Source organism: Adiantum capillus-veneris, chromosome 28, assembly GCF_014529385.1.
Source record: "Adiantum capillus-veneris isolate H3 chromosome 28, ASM1452938v2, whole genome shotgun sequence".
Lineage (NCBI taxonomy): Eukaryota > Viridiplantae > Streptophyta > Polypodiopsida > Polypodiales > Pteridaceae > Adiantum > Adiantum capillus-veneris.
The window spans coordinates 14,841,151-14,857,059 of record NC_140958.1 but is presented as its reverse complement, the minus strand read 5'-3'; the positions used below and the strand labels follow the sequence as shown (position 1 = coordinate 14,857,059).

At 41.9% G+C, this 15,909-nt stretch overlaps 1 protein-coding gene across 3 annotated transcripts in view; it reads left to right on the top strand.

The window, feature by feature from the left end:
* Positions 1 to 8,395: 8,395 nt before the first annotated feature.
* The window catches only part of LOC147420086 (uncharacterized), a 50,993-nt gene continuing 43,479 nt past the window's right edge, over positions 8,396 to 15,909 (top strand). The window contains exons 1-2 of one of the 3 annotated variants that reach the window (XM_086505004.1): positions 8,396 to 9,398; positions 9,587 to 9,799. In XM_086505004.1, the coding sequence (XP_086361130.1) occupies positions 8,663 to 9,398; positions 9,587 to 9,799 (949 nt within the window). In that variant the 5' untranslated portion in view covers positions 8,396 to 8,662. The remainder of the gene's footprint in view (positions 9,399 to 9,586; positions 9,800 to 15,909) is intronic. The other 2 variants (XR_015187028.1, XM_086505003.1) reach the window with 2 other exon arrangements.

Genomic DNA, 15,909 nt, shown 5'->3' with positions numbered 1-15,909 from the left:
AGGGTTCCAAAGGAGGGAAAATAGGGATCCAAAGGGGGGCCATCTGCAAAAGAGCAATGTGCAACAATGGGCTTAAAAGACCCTAAGGTTAATCCCATTAAGACTTCCAAAATGCTAAGGTTCCAAAATTCAAAGGTTGTGTCCAAAGGTCAAAGCTTAGGAAATTTGGATGCTTTGTGTGTGTGTGTACAAAAGTCTTCATGCATCCCTACATAGGAGGGGGCGAGCCCTAGTTGTAGGAGATGAGAGAGAAACTCACACACACACACACACACACAAGCTCCCTTTACACAAAGGGAATGAGGGACACATGTCAGCTCCCTAACCCAGATGCCCACAAGGTGTACTCAGATCCTATTGGATGACCTTAGAGGTGAACCAATGAGAATTAGGCTAGAGTAAATCTAGTTTAATCAATTTAAAAACACTTAATAAAAGAAACAATAAGAATTAAGCTCTCTAGAAGGCTATTGGACAGTCTCCCAAGAGGACCAGTGAGCATTCAGTAGCCCAATGGCTTGCATGATTCTTTTTGGCCAGGAGGCAAAGGGGTCCAATGAGAGTTTAGTTGCATTTATTAATCACTTAAAGCTCTCGCAAAAGAGGAAAGGGGTACACATCTCAGAAGGCTATCACTTATGCTACTTAATTTCCATTGGTTAGGCCTGGGAAGGTCCAATAGGGCTGTAGCATGAGCAATTAGCAAGGGGGGTCGACCAAGAGAGAGAGAGGGGGCTGATTTTTGCAAGGCATTATTACACACACACTCACACTATCTCATGTGTGAAGCAAAGAAGACTCTCTCTCCTTCTCAAGCTTTAATGGAAAGCTTACCACCTACTCCAAGCTTGTGAGAAGGGAGGCCTACACCAACAACTCTTGGCTTTGTGACGCAAATCCAACCAAGAGCCTCTCTCTCCTTCTCAAGCTTTAATGGAAAGCTTACCACCTACTCCAAGCTTGTGAGAAGGGAGGCCTACACCAACAACTCTTGGCTTTGTGATGCAAATCCAACCAAGAGCCAAGCTTCAATGCATGCTCATCTCCTCTACCATGCTAATTACTAAGCTAAGCTATGCTAATATGAGTGATTATGTGAGGAGATGTACATCTTTCTCGTAAGAATACTCCTTCTTCCTCTCAATCTACTCTCATACCCCGCTAGCTCTCACCATCTTTGAAGGTGTGTGAGGTCTTGGGTCTGAGACCGTGAGGGAATTGATGTTGTGTTTGATAAGTGTTTTGCTTAGTGCATGAAGTTTCCATCTTCATTGCACTAGCTAGTATTGAAGGAACACAAAGAATTGTATTGTAAAATGCCTCTCTTGATGGGAGAAACCATAATACAAAGCCTTTTGGAGGGGGGACCGGCTCCATGCAAATCCGGTCCTTAACTGTTGTCAATTGCTTAATTTCTCTCTCTTTTGAAGTATTGTTCATGCTATCTAACGAGGTGTTATGCTTTTTGTTGCTCACTCCACCCAAGCACTCTTGTTAATCTCATTAGGAATCTATTCTAATGAAATGCTCACTATGTTCATGCTATTTTCCGCTACACACAAGTTACTAGGCCATTAAATGTTACAATACCTCTCATGAGGCTTAAAACCTGGCAAGGAAGTTGCCCATTGAGGAAGCACTAGAAAAGACAAATCTGCTAAATTACTTATAGGTACCACCGTGCAAAATTGATATCCGAAGATCCCATGAGCTCTACATCAGCATCACAAAGGAGAGTACAACTAAAATATATACCCTTGATAACGACAAAGTTCATGTAAAAGTAACGTCACAGCTGATTGTGAAAACCTTACGTTTATCAGACAGAGGCTTGACTGATATACTACACCAATCCATACAGTGGCCACAACTTACACATGGGCCTACAAGCAAAGCACTCCAATAACTATTGATCCCGCCCAATATCTTCTTGAATTTCTCACAAGAAAGAAGAAGCACACCGAGCTTACATACTTCTCAGTTTCGAAAGTCTTGATCAGGATAGCTTATCAAGCTATCAAAGCAGCCCAAGAAATATCGTAAGTACCTTCTCAAAATGCTGGGTCCAGCTCCAGGAGGAAGAAAGTGAAGAAGAAATGACAAAGTCAAGATTTAGACAGACCACTGCCCGTACACGATCTAAAAGAAAATTACAAGAGTCGGAGTCTTCTAAAGATGAGCAAGAAGATAAGAAGGTAAAAGACCAATGCCTATGTCAAAACTCGATAAAGAACTGAGAAATGGGTGCCACGCAAGATCCGCACCAAATACTTATCAGCAAATCCCATCACTACTAAGCAACTGCTAGAGATGTGGGCTCAAATGGAGAGAGCCAAGATAGCAGAAGAAGAAGACAAGAAGGCTATAGAAGACGCAAAGAAGGCAAAGGAGAGACCAGAGTTAGACATCTTAACAGAGAGCTCACACTCTGAATCTGACATTCAATCCCATGGGGACTTTGCATATGAAATGACACAAGCTCAAGAATCACAACCAAAAACATCACATGCTCAAGACACCCAGGAGAAGCCAAGGGATGATAAATGTCTAAAACAACAAAACCCTCATGTGGTACCTAAGGAAATCAGACGATCGGTTCCCATACCTTGCACCTCTACGTAGCAATGGAGAATGATTGACCCTTGTATCAAGGATAATAATGAGCAACTTATTTCTACATGCGAATTCATTTCTGACAGGGCCCTTGTTCAAACCATTGTTGATGCTTTGTCAGATTCTTACCATACTTTTGCTAGTACTTAGAGAATTATGACCCAAGGAAATCCAAAAGTTGTCAAGTTTAATGCATGATGCACATTGACGTTGGAAGAGTCTCTTTCAAGAAAAATAGGGCTAAGCAGCGTGCAATTGACATGCCTTTATTGTTGCTTAGAGGAAAAGCGGTAACAACAATGTATCCACTTCTTATAGTTCTTTTGTGACTGGGAAATCACATATTCCTAATGCTTCTACTGGCAGCACTTTGTCTTGAAATTCTGGTGAAAAAGGCAAGAAAAAGATGTGTTGTCATTATTATAAATCTAATGATCAATTGCTCAGGCAATGTCCAAAATTGAAGGCAAAAGAGGCTGGTTCCACTATAAGTGCAACAATTGTAGAGTCTTTTGTGAAAGGAGATTGTGATAATGATGTAGATGCAAAATGGGATTTTTTTGCAGTGCACTTATGATCCTTCTGTCCATGAATTACTTTGAAGTGGTGCTACAAAGCACATTACCTCTCATCGTGACTTGTTTACCTCTCTCGAGGATGTCCCTCGTGGGAATTCAGTCACTTGTGCCAACAATTTCTGACTCCTGCGAATGGCAGTTATTTCACACTTGTTAAATCACTTTATGTACCTGGGATCAAAAACAATCTTTTGTCTATATTTGCACTTGCTAGACTTGGTCATGTTGTAAAATTTGTGGATGACAGATGTACAATTCATGATTTTAGTCTTGGTGATGAAATTGTTGCATATGGCATTTTATGTCATGGGTTGTATAAGCTCACTTTGTATAACAAGTGTGGGCATAATTTTAAAAATGCAATTGTAGATTCAAAGACTATTTCAAACACTTTGTATGAAAAGTGTGGGCATAATTTTGTAAATGCAATTGTAGATTCAAAGACTATTTTAGATGCAAAACTTTGGCATGCACGTTTTGGGCATCTGAATTTTACTAGTTTACTGCGTTTGCAAAAATATGCTATGGTTGCTTCTTGCCGCCTCTTGAAGCACCTATGAGGCATGTTTGTGAAGGCTCTATTTTGGGTAAGGTGCATCGTTCAAAATTTTCAAAGGATGGTTCAGTTAGGGCTACATGCAAATTGCAACTTGTGCATAGTGATGCTTGTGGGCCCATGCAAACTTCGTCCTTGGAAAATTACCTTTACTTTGTGACTTTCATTGATGATCACTCCAAGCATGCATGGGTGTATCCGCTTAAAGCTAAGTCCGAAGTGTTTATGTGCTTCAAATAATTTCTGGTTATGGCTGAAAATGTCTCTAAATGTACTAATGGCACCCTCCGTTCCGATTGAGGGGGAAAGTAAATGTCTCATGAATTTAATGCATTTCTTGCTAGTCATGGGATAAAACACCAATGTACAGTGCCTATACACCTCAACAAAATGGTGTTGCTAAAAGGGAAATGGGTTGCTTATGGAAATGGCACGATGTATGGTCAAAAGTCAAGCTTTGCCACATTTGTTTTGGCTTGAGGCTATCATGTGTGCCACTTATGTACTTAACAGGTGTATTACAAAAGATTTGCAATCTGTGACTCTATATGAAGAATGGCATGCTAGAAAGCCTTTTATTGATCACATGCACGTTTTTGGTTGTTTGACTTATGATTTGGTGCCACAAATGCAACGCAAAAAATTGGATGAATAGGCTGTTAAATGCATTTTTGTTGGTTATAGTACCGAGAGCAAAGATTACAAGTTATACCATCCACAAAAGAAACGTATTTTGGTGTCATGAGATGTTGTGTTTTTGGAAGATTTTGTTTAGCCCTTGTTGTCATGTACTAAAGACAATAATGTAAGCTCACACAACATTTATGACAGTTTGTTGGCTCTTTTCACAAGTGGAAGTTCGAATGTGAATTCTAATGAGACAAATGTACAACGTATGGGGGTTTCTGAAAATGTTACAGAGCAACCGATTTCTGATGCAGATGTACATGACGTACTTGATGTGGAAAGGGTTGAGAATGAGCAGGCTAGAGGCATGCCAAAATGGCTGGTGCATACTTTGCGTAACAATAAATTGGATGCACCTTTGTCTAGTCGTACTCATTCAGGTTCTCGCCATGCATCTTATGCATCAAATTGTTATGCTTTGGCTGTTTCTAGTTTATGTGATGTAGAGGAACCTCCGTCTTTCAATGAAGCACATGATTCAAAAAATTGAATGGTTGCCATGCAATTAGACACATGGACTTTATGTGATTTTCCTCCTAGAAAAAGGGCCATTGGTACGAAGTGGGTTTACAAGTTGAAACACAAGCCGGATGGTGAGATTGGTTGCTATAAGGCTCAACTTGTTGCAAAAGGCAATGCACAATAGCAAGGCATAGATTATGAAGAGACTTTTGCTCCCACTTGTCGTATGACTACTGTGCATTTTCTATGTGCATTGGCATCTCATTTTGGATGGGATGTACATTAGTTAGACATTGTTACTGCTTTCTTGAATGGTGACATATTTGAGGAAGTTTATGTAACGAAACCTTGCGGTTTTGTCAAGAAAGGACAAGAGGATAAATTGTGCAAATGTAAAAAAGCTTTCTATGGGCTGAAGCAGTCTCCTTGTGCTTTGTATGGATTGAAGCAGTCTCCTCATGCTTGGTATGAGAAAGTTGGCACTCATTTGGTCAAATGAGGCTTTCGTAATAGTCCAACAAAAAGCACTTTGTATGTAAAGCGTGAGGGGGATGTACTTCTCATTGTTGTTCTATATGTGGATGATTTGCCGATCACTTGTCCGAATGAGACACATATTGCTGAGTTTAAGGCTGATTTGAATGCTACTTTCAAGATGAAAGATTTGGGGTTGTTGCATCATTACTTGGGCATACAGTTTAAGCAATGTGATGGTCGTATTGCCTTGTGTCAAACAAGTTACATAGAGACATCACTATGTCAGTTTGGACTTGAGGACTGCAAACCTATTGCCACTCCCATAAAAACAGGTTTGAAGTTGAATCTTCAAGATGCTCGTGATCTTGCCGTTGTCACTCTTTACCGAATTGCCGTTGGATGCCCTATTTATCTATGCAAAATGAGTCCGTATATTCAGTTTGTAGTCTCACATGCCAACAAATTTAAGCATAGACCAGGGTCTAAGCATTGGCAGGATGTTGAGCGGATCTTTCGCTACTTGAGTGGCAGTTTACATCTTGGGTTGTTTTATCCCAATGGGGGATCATTGTCGCCAGTTTTACTTGCTTTGTTTGACTCAGATTGGGCTGGTTGTTATGACATGTGAGTGTCCACAAGGGGTTTTTGTTTCATGCTCGGCAATTCATGTATATCATAGAAGCCGCCTACTGTGGCCACTTCTAGTTGTGAGACTGAGTACAAGGCAGTCTTCACAGCTACGATTGAGTGTGTACCACTCAAAAAGAAAACAAGATGACCAATCTACTACACTTGGATGCTCAAAAGGTTATTTAAGTTATCTCTTTCTATTCACACACACACGCGCGCCCGCGCGCACACACACACACACATACATGTGAAGAGAGTTTTAATGTTGTAAGAGCAATCTTGAGAGACTTCAAATATCTATTTGACAAGTCTCGAACGAGAGAGAGAGAGAGAGAGAGAGAGAGAGAGAGAGAGAGAGAGAGAGAGAGAGAGAGAGAGAGAGAGAGAGAGAGAGAGTTCCATGAATTGCAAAAGGGTATGTCCTAGGGTCCTAATGAGAGCTACTACTCTGGAAGAGGTCTGCCACCTACCTCTAAATGGTTCATCTCCTAGAAGTTTCTAATAAAGCATGCCTATACTTGCATGACTTCAACAAAATAACTCAAGGCATCTCTTATTGATGTAGTTCCTCACCCTCAATAGAGACCCAACTACCTCTCTAAAGAGACAATGAAATTGTGCCCTCTATTGTGCAATATACTCGGCATCAACATATGTAGTGCTCCTCTTTCGTGGAATAATTATTGTATAGGAGCTATTGCTAATTTCATTAGTTTGTCTAGTAGTTGATCATTGTGTTTATATGCTCACGATCTTAAAGAATATTGCTACATTTGAATGCATCTTCTCAACACAATGAGGATCTTTCAATGGAAGAATTGGCATCTACATTTGCAATGAGGTTGGCAAAGTTAATATGCATGGGTTCATGCATTTCTTTTTTAGAAAAACTTTGTTCAAGTTGCCTTCTATATCATAGGCATCCTAGGATCTGACTTCTCTTACTTACTCTTTCATGTTATATTCAGTGCTGCCAAAATATTACGATCACACTTGGTAGAGCCACACAAACTCCACTTGTTAACTGGTTGGTTTAGCTCGATTTTTGGTTCGCCCGAAAAACCTTGCTCGGTCATTGGAATCCCTCAACTGAATCCCACCAACAAATTTTGAAAATTACTCCAAATTTTAGATTGAATAGGTGAGAAAACGACAAAATCTAGAGGAACTTGTTATAAAATCCTTCAATTTACCTCTAACTTTGTTATAAAAACCTCTAATTTTTTTCTATGCGATGAGTATTTAACCATGCTCGAACTTAAATTTGAATCACGCAAAGAAGTTAGTGATATTGAGGTATACACAAAGACTATACCAAATTGAGTGTGTCTTTAGCAAGAGTGCACATCTTCCAATATTGACGTGCTACAACCAATTGACACAATCTTGGCATACAAAAGAGGGTTCACATCTTGGCTTATTTGGTCACACACCACACCTCATCCTTAGGGAGAAAAAGATGCACATTTTTTACAAGTTTTTGATTGAGAATGGACTTGCCTTGGGACCGTCCAAAGAGTCATGAGGGGGAAACAATGATACAATCATAGAGTTGACTTTGGTACTATTAAGGGCTAAAAGAGGACTAACATCATGTCAGATGTAGGGGGAGTAGGGCGACCAAATCCTATTATTGACATCACCTCAAGGCATGTTAGTGGACGGGATATAGTTTGCTACCCCAATGTACATACATACTTGGAGAATGACAATAGTGGCCGTGTCATAGTGGCAAGGACGTGATCTTTTTGCGATATGCATCTATTCTTGGTGTGGTGGTGCTTTATCGAAACCTTACTATTACGTATGAGCTAGTGGAATAATTGCTAAAAGAAATTGACAACAAACTAGTGTTCCATCAACAAAACAAATGCACCAGTGTAACTTGAATCATGTATGATCTTGCACACAACTTGGCTTGCTCCACCTCTATCACTACCTCTTGCGAAGGAAGACATAAGATGCTACGGAGCTCTCTAATTGGCTCATGCCACTGCCATGCCCTTCAATATGGATGCTTTTCCTTTATTTATCGCACTCTCTCCTCGGTGCTCATACTCAAAGGCTTTCAACATGGAGTTTCTCTAAGCCACATCATCTCCATTAAGAGTAGCAGGCTCAACTATCGCCGGGAGAAGAACGTGTAGAGTCATGGAGTGTTTGCATATGTCTGTTTCTCCTTCTAGTCCACACAAAAAATCTGTTGCAAGGCCAATCCAGAGTGGAAGGCTCTAAGAGCTTGGTCCATGAAGGACATAAGAGAAGTAATCAATAGCAGAATGTTGAATGCAAAAAACTAAGGGGCTACATGCTCTCAATGAAAAAACGTAAACCAAGAAAATCCTTGAGAGGGTTCACACCTTGGGCATAATCACATTCCAAAAAATGTTGACAGACGACGTCACGATTTGGTCAGAACGTGAAAAGCCGCTTACGACATTGCAGAATTTTGAGCGGGAATAAACAGCGTCTTCTGCTACTCGCGGAAAGGCTTTGGTGGCCTCGGCCATTCCTGCTTGTCTGTGCGCGGTCAGAGAGAGAGAGAGAGAGAGAACAAGCCCTCAGAATGCGTAGAAGGAAATCCCCGTTGCAAAACACAGGGAGGACTGGGCCCTCTTCTACGTCTGACCTTTCTTGACGACTTCAAGGGCTTGAATGGATGTGGGCTGCAACCCATGATGGTGGTGGTCCTTACCATTCGCACTCTCCTGTACAACATCCTGTCAAGTTATGGACCGAAACTGTCAGCAGGCTTTGGAGGCTAAGACGGCAACATTGGTATCAAAATTCCTTGCTTAATCCTCATTCACAGGATCACCAGTATTCCCAACAACCATCACAACATCACCATCCTCAGCATAAGGACGAGGACCATTCACATCAGCAACATCCACATGCTCATCCGCACCCCCCTTCACAACCCTTGTATCACTCTCAATCTAGTTGGCAACATACACTTGCACACCCCAAGTCGTCCAGACATCGTAATTCACATCACCATTACGGACTTCCACATCAATATGATAATCAACGTTTACAAGGTAAGACGTGCCTACGTGGAGATCTACAGCCTCCTCTTTGTCCTGTCGATTCTAGGTTACCACATCAATTTTTGGCCAACAAGCATACACACAGGATTTTCTCTCCTACTGTACCACACAAGGCCAGCAAGGATGGTTTGCAAAACCCTTATTGCGCCAAGCCAGTCCAAAGTGCCAGCAGGGATGGATTGCAAAGCCGCAATCGTGCCAAACCTGTCCAAAGTGCCAGCAGGGATGGATTGCAAAGCCGTAGTTGTGCCAAGCTGGTCCAAAGTGCCGCTGCATTGGTTCAGCAGGAATGCAAAGACCAGGGAATTGTCCAAAAGCAAAAGGGGATGAAACGCTCCTCCTCAGGTGCGTGCTACACAGCTTCAACCCCTTTTTTTCCAGCATTTTCAGGCATTTTTTTCCTTCTTGTTTTATCAAGGATTGTAGTTGTCCATTACTTAAGGGTCATGATATTTGAATGGCAACATGATCTGTAGTATGTGCTGTGGATTTTCTGTATAAATAATCAAAAGATTACTTTTATACATATGTAGGGTGGATTGAGGAGGTTCTTCCCGTGCCTTCAGGCTTGGTTAAACAGTCAGACTCTAAGGCTCTTTGTCGTATGGTGAATAAGCATGTTGAGTCGTACATCCATGAAATCAAGCAGAAAACTTCAACAGCTGAATGCAAAGACTATGATCTTCTCAAACCCTCTCCTATCGTTCATGCAGGTTCTTTGTACCACTTCAAGCCTCCAAATTTAGGTAAGATCTGGAAGAGAATTGTAAAACCCATGTTTAGTTTATTGTTTGTGCATTTTATGTGTTTGCTGCAATTAAGGAAGCTATATTGTTGATTTTTTTGTCAGATTCTATGTAAATATTTTCTACAATAGTTGCAAGATTTTCTGACCAAAAAACATTTCCGTTGCAAGTTCCTAGTTTCTAATTAGATAACAATTTTCCTTGCAAGCTCCATCCTGTTTGCATCTTAAGAATAGTGAGCCATAACAAGAGGGTGGATGGAATCTTCCTTGTTCACAGATTTGTCATGGGTATTCCATAAATTATAATCATGTGTAATGAATTTTTGTGTCATTTTGTTGGTGTATGGTAATTATTAGGGGTTTAGATACTTTTAATTTAGAATACATGAATTGAAATAGATGTCACATGCTCCATAATTGTGGCCATGGAACTTATTTTCAAAGAAGAGATGTGAGTAATAGGAGATATGGGGCCAAAGAGAAATGGAGAGAGAGAAAAAATGCTAGAGGAACAACTCTAGTATACAATTGCTCAATAAATCGAGAACAAAGTTGTGGGGAATGGGAACGGAAATGGAATTGGCAAAGTTTGAGAGGGTTGAAACGGGGAAATGCCATGTCAGCCAGGCTGTGCTATTATCCATGTTATAGGATACAAATATGACTACTGATAAATAAAAAAAACGCAAATTTTGATAGATTATAAAAATTAAGATACACCAGCAAGGGACAAAGGCTTTGTCTTCATCATGCAAATGGGACTCGAGTCAAATATGAACAATAAACAATGACTCGTTGCTAAACATAGAGAACATGAGTCTATGAGGAGATGTCCTCTTCAATTTCTACACAGCGATCAACATCTCCTTCATTAGGCTCATTTGCCTCTAGCTTTTCTGGCTTGAAAGAATCAAAAGGACTTTTTTTACTTGAAACGTTTGAGGCCCCGTTTCTTGTCTTCTGAAACTCCACGTGGCGCTACACCTCTGATTCCGAAATGTTTCGGGTCACGAAACGTGTTTCAAGCAAGAGGATGGCGTTTCGTCGTTTCATATGTGCCGTCTGTGGGCGTTTCCCGCTCCATTGCTTGAGCATGTATGAGATTTGATAGAAAATGGAACAAAGGTCACATATATGTGATCCTTTATCTCGAGCCTCAATGATAGACCTAGAAAAGGTACAACGAACAAATTAGAGCCTTTACCCCCATTAAAGGGACATGTGGCCACTACATTAGGCCATCCAGCCAGTAGGTGGCTCGAATGGCCACAATACTTGATAAAGGCTAAGAGTTGGCTCAAATGAATTTAGGACTAAAATACTTATACAACTAGCGAAGCAATCTAGATACCACCATTGGCGTTGACTCAATCTCCAACACTTAGCGGCAAATGGAAGGTTCAACTCCAAATTACAATATAGGCTAAAGCAATAGCACTTTGAGAATTCGGAAAATGAGGGTAGGAGTTGGAACTTGGTGTAGCATGCTACTCATTGCCTTTAAGAATCAAACTGAGGGTCTGTTTCACACAAAAATCCTCCTTTATATTGTTTGATTTCACCCTCAGGTAACTATGTTGGTACTGGCCAGCTCTAGCCCCCTATATGAGAAGGCATTTATGAGAAGTACGGTTACCAGGTAGATGCCAATATTGACATCGAGTGTGCCAACCTGGCTATATGCATGTGCAGCTCATTGATTGCACATGGGCAGTAAAAAGAGACCCTCTTTCGGCGTGTTTCTTCACACCAGCCTTCTTAGGCGAAGGTGCAGAGGGGAACGTTAGCCCCTCTCTGCGATGTTTGGGGGATGCCCTCTTCGACTGATATGTTATATTTCATGCAGATTTTGGGAGTCACTCAAATGACTAATGTCACGTTCGCATTGCACTTCAGCCACGTGGACACGCTAGTGCTACAGGTCAGCATGAGTGTTAGGTGCAGTAGAATGAATGTTTGAACTTTGCTTAAGATGAGTGCTCCGAACTGTGCTCAAGGTTCCTTTTGTTCTTATGGAAGGGAGAGCCTTCTGTTCTTAATGAGAGTGCAACAAACAAAGTGAATGGACACTCTGCGTGTAAGTGTATGAGACTGAGAGAGAGAGAGAAAGAGAAATACGACACTAGAGACGTTGTAAAACCCTCCTCCGAAGCCCCCACTCTCGTCGGCGAGAGTGGTCTACTATTGATTGCACAAACGGGTACAAATTGAATGCATGTGACTGATGCAAGTCTAGGCCAGGTCGATGTCGACGACGGGGATGATGAGACCGATGCTATGGCTGAAATTTGCTACTCTTTATCTGCTGTCCAAAAACGCTGATAGGCTGAATACTGCTGCGGCTGAATCGCAAGAGAAAACGCTGCCCTTGCTGGTCTTTATGGCTGAAAACCTGCGGGTATTTGGGCTGAGATCTGATGGTCTTTAGGGCTGAAAATGCAGGTCTTTGTCTGCTGAAAACTGCGAGACTATCTGCTGAAAAACGCTATGCCAAAATGGGGGCTATTGGGGGTTCCTGTAAAACGCTAGGCTGAGGAGCTCCTTGGCGATGAAGCCTGCAGAAAACTCTAGCTGACTGAGGTCTTATGGCGATGGTGCCTGCTGAAAAACGCTAGTGTTGATGTTGATGGAAAACACTAGCATGGGGATCTTCTTGCTTGGAGGGAAAACCACCAAGGGGGTTCTTGCTGTTGGGGTATAAAGCCCAATGTGGTCGCCCAGGTAAGTGGGCGGGCCGCCAGGTATGTACACATTCTTTTGTAAAAAACCTAATAAGAACTCACTATGCTCTACACATTACAGTAGAGCGAGTTCACCATATCGTCGTGCTCTTCTTCTCGCACTCTCTCTCGCGTCGCACTACCGCTCGTACTCCTTCAACTGGTATCAGAGCTCAGATCGAGGCTCGGGGTAGCATTTGCAGGTAGCCAGAGTCACCTGCTCAGATTGGAGTGAGATTTGACAGGCGAAGACACGGCCCCAAATCTTGTGGGTAAGCCTGAAGGGCTTGGTGTTCTCAGAATTTCATTCTGGGGTCATCTCGGCCACCATTCGGCTTCGACAAAGATCTGCGCTAGCCATTTTCGTCTACGTGGTCTCAGCGGGAGCAGATTCGACTCTGCAAATTTGGGGTTTCGGCCTACGACTGCAAGTGCTGAGGATATCTGCACTTCCAGAGTGCTGATTTGTGGCTATCTACACAACGAAGAACGGCTTACAGTTCTTGGAGGCGTCACATACGACACGGGCGCACCTACACACAGACTGTAGGCGACATCCACCCGTTCATCAGGTAGCTTGTGTTTGCTGCTTGATATTCCAGATTTCATCCTGACATTGCAGGTACTTCCACATGGGATGTATTGTCAGAGATGATGTATGTCTGTTGAGAGTTTGCTGGCTGCGAGTCACGCAGTAAACAACCGCCGCAGCGGTTACAGCATACATTGGGAAATTTGTGGATGTATGACTTTGTGGGAAGTTTATGTACTGTCAGATTTACTGCAGCCTTTGTTGAGGGTCGAGTGAGGTTTTATTGAGCTGGGGGATTCTCGAATGTTGAGATCCTTTCGGTGATACAGGTCTTGGAGCGATCCCTCGAGCACCCTTAGATAGGCAGCTAGGATGTATTGACTATGAGTTAGACAGTTGGGATTGCATCTTTGCTTTACTGCCGTTGAGGCATTGTCGCAGTCTATGCTTACAGGACAATGACAGGACAGTGCAGGACAGTGAGAGACAGTACAGGTGCAGGACAGGTTTACCCACAGCTTACAGTGTTAGAGAGATAGTGGTTTTTTGAGCTGTTTTTTGGTCTGTTTTTGAGTACACCAGAGCCATTTTACAAAGGAGATTGTCGAAATTTATGCAGAATCTGAAGCTTTCTTGGTTCATTTGACAGGTTGATATTGGTTCAGAGGTCAGTTTACAAGGAAAACTTTGCCGAATTTTTCCCAAGAAAGTAAACTACTGTGAAGCGTAGCTATGGATGGATCAGAGGACACTGCTCTTTACAATATCAAGAAGCTGGATAGAACCAATTTCCCATTGTGGAAGAAGCAGATTTGACACGTGTTGGTACAAAAGAAGCAAATAAAACCTATAAAGCTCAAGGGGATAAAACCAGAAGATATGGACGAAGATGAATGGAGCGAAATGGATGAATTGGCACTTTCTACCATTATGCTGACTTTGGCAGAAAGCGTTTACTTCAATCTAGCAGACGAGATGTCGGCTTATCAAGCATGGATAAAGCTGAGTGATCTTTATGCGAAGTAGAGTGCAGCTTCACAGGTATACTGGCTTAAGAAGCTTGTTGACTTGAAGATGAAAGAAGGGACACCTATGTCCAATCATCTGAATGAATTCAACACAATCTACAATCAATTGTCAGCTCAAGGTGTCAAGTTTGATGAACGTGTTAGAGCTATGTTCCTGTTGATCACATTGCCGGAAAGTTGGGACACTTTTCGCATAGCTTTGAGTAATTCTGCACCTCCAGATGGTTTGAACATAGCAGGTGTAGAAGGAAGTCTGCTTACTGAAGAAACCAATAGAAAGACAATGGACAAAGGCAAAGGAACAGCCTTAGTTGTCAGGGGAAGGACCAAAGAAAAGTACAAAGGTGGAAAGAGGAATCAGTCTCGTAGCAAGTCCTGCAGTGCTAAAGGCAAGAGTGACATAGAATGCTACCATTGTGGCAAGAAGGGTCACATGAAAAGAGCCTGCAGAGAATGGAAAGCAGAAAAAGGCAAAGAGAAAGCTGAAGACCATGGTGAGAAGAACAAGTCCTCAGTGAAGATTCAAGAAATAAATGTGACAAACACTGTTGCAGAGGATGACAGTCTAGTGTCAGGAGACATCTACTTCTTGAAGAATACAATGGACTCAGCTCTTCTTACATCATCTGATGGAAATGCACTGAGTGACTGGATTATAGACTCAGGGGCATCACTTCATGTGTCTCCAAACAAGGAGTGGTTTACCTCTTATGTGACCACTAAAGATCATGTTCGGCTAGGCAATGGGCAGACATGTGAGATCTTAGGTGTTGGAGATGTTCAATTGAAGTTTCAGAATGGCTCTTCTTTCACGCTGAAGAATGTGAGACATGTTCCTGCAATTACAAAGAGCTTGATCAGCACAGGTTTACTTGATGATGCTCGCTACGTCACCACTTTTGGACAGAACATGTGGAAGATATCCAAGGGTTCTATGACAGTAGCACATGGAGTAAAGTCTGGAGGACTTTACATGATTTATGTATCAAATCGTAATCAATGTAACCGAGCAGCTGAACGTTTCTTTGTGGCATAGCCGGTTAGGACATATGTCCAAGAAGGGAATGGAAATCTTGTCTCGTTCTGGTTATTTGCCTGGCTTTTCATTTAATGATTTTGAATTCTGTGAACATTGTCTGTATGGTAAGCAAACACAGCAGCCACATAAGCATAGAAGCAGTAGAAGAGATACACAGTTGGCACTTGTTCATAGTGATTTGTGTGGACCTATGCCTAACCTATCTCTAGGGGGAGCTTCTTACTTTATGACATTTATAGATGATTACTCGAGAAAAGTATGGGTTTACTTTCTCAAGCACAAGGATGAAGCGTTTAGTGTTTTCAAAACGTTTGTGACACTTGTGGAGAATCAGAGTGGCAAGAAGCTTAAATGCTTACGCACTGACAATGGTGGAGAGTATGTTTCAAAGGCCTTTCAGGACTTTTGTGAGTCAAAAGGTATAAAACGTGAACTTACTGCTCCTTACAATCCTCCTCAAAATGGTGTTGCTGAGAGGATGAATAGGACCATATAAGAGAAGGTCAGAAGTATGTTGTCTAATGCACAGCTGCCAAATGGGTTTTGGGCTGAAGCTGTATCAACAGCTGTTCATCTTATAAATAGATCTCCTGGCAAGGTTTTGCAGAAGGATTCAGTGCCAGAGATGGTATGGTCAGGCAAAATGTCCTCATACAAGCATCTCAGAGTCTTTGGCTGTGAGGCATATACTCACGTTGCAAAGGAATTTAGGAACAAACTTGAGCCAAAGAGTAGAAAGTGCATCTTTCTAGGCTATGGTAATTCTGGTGAGATGGGGTACAGACTTTG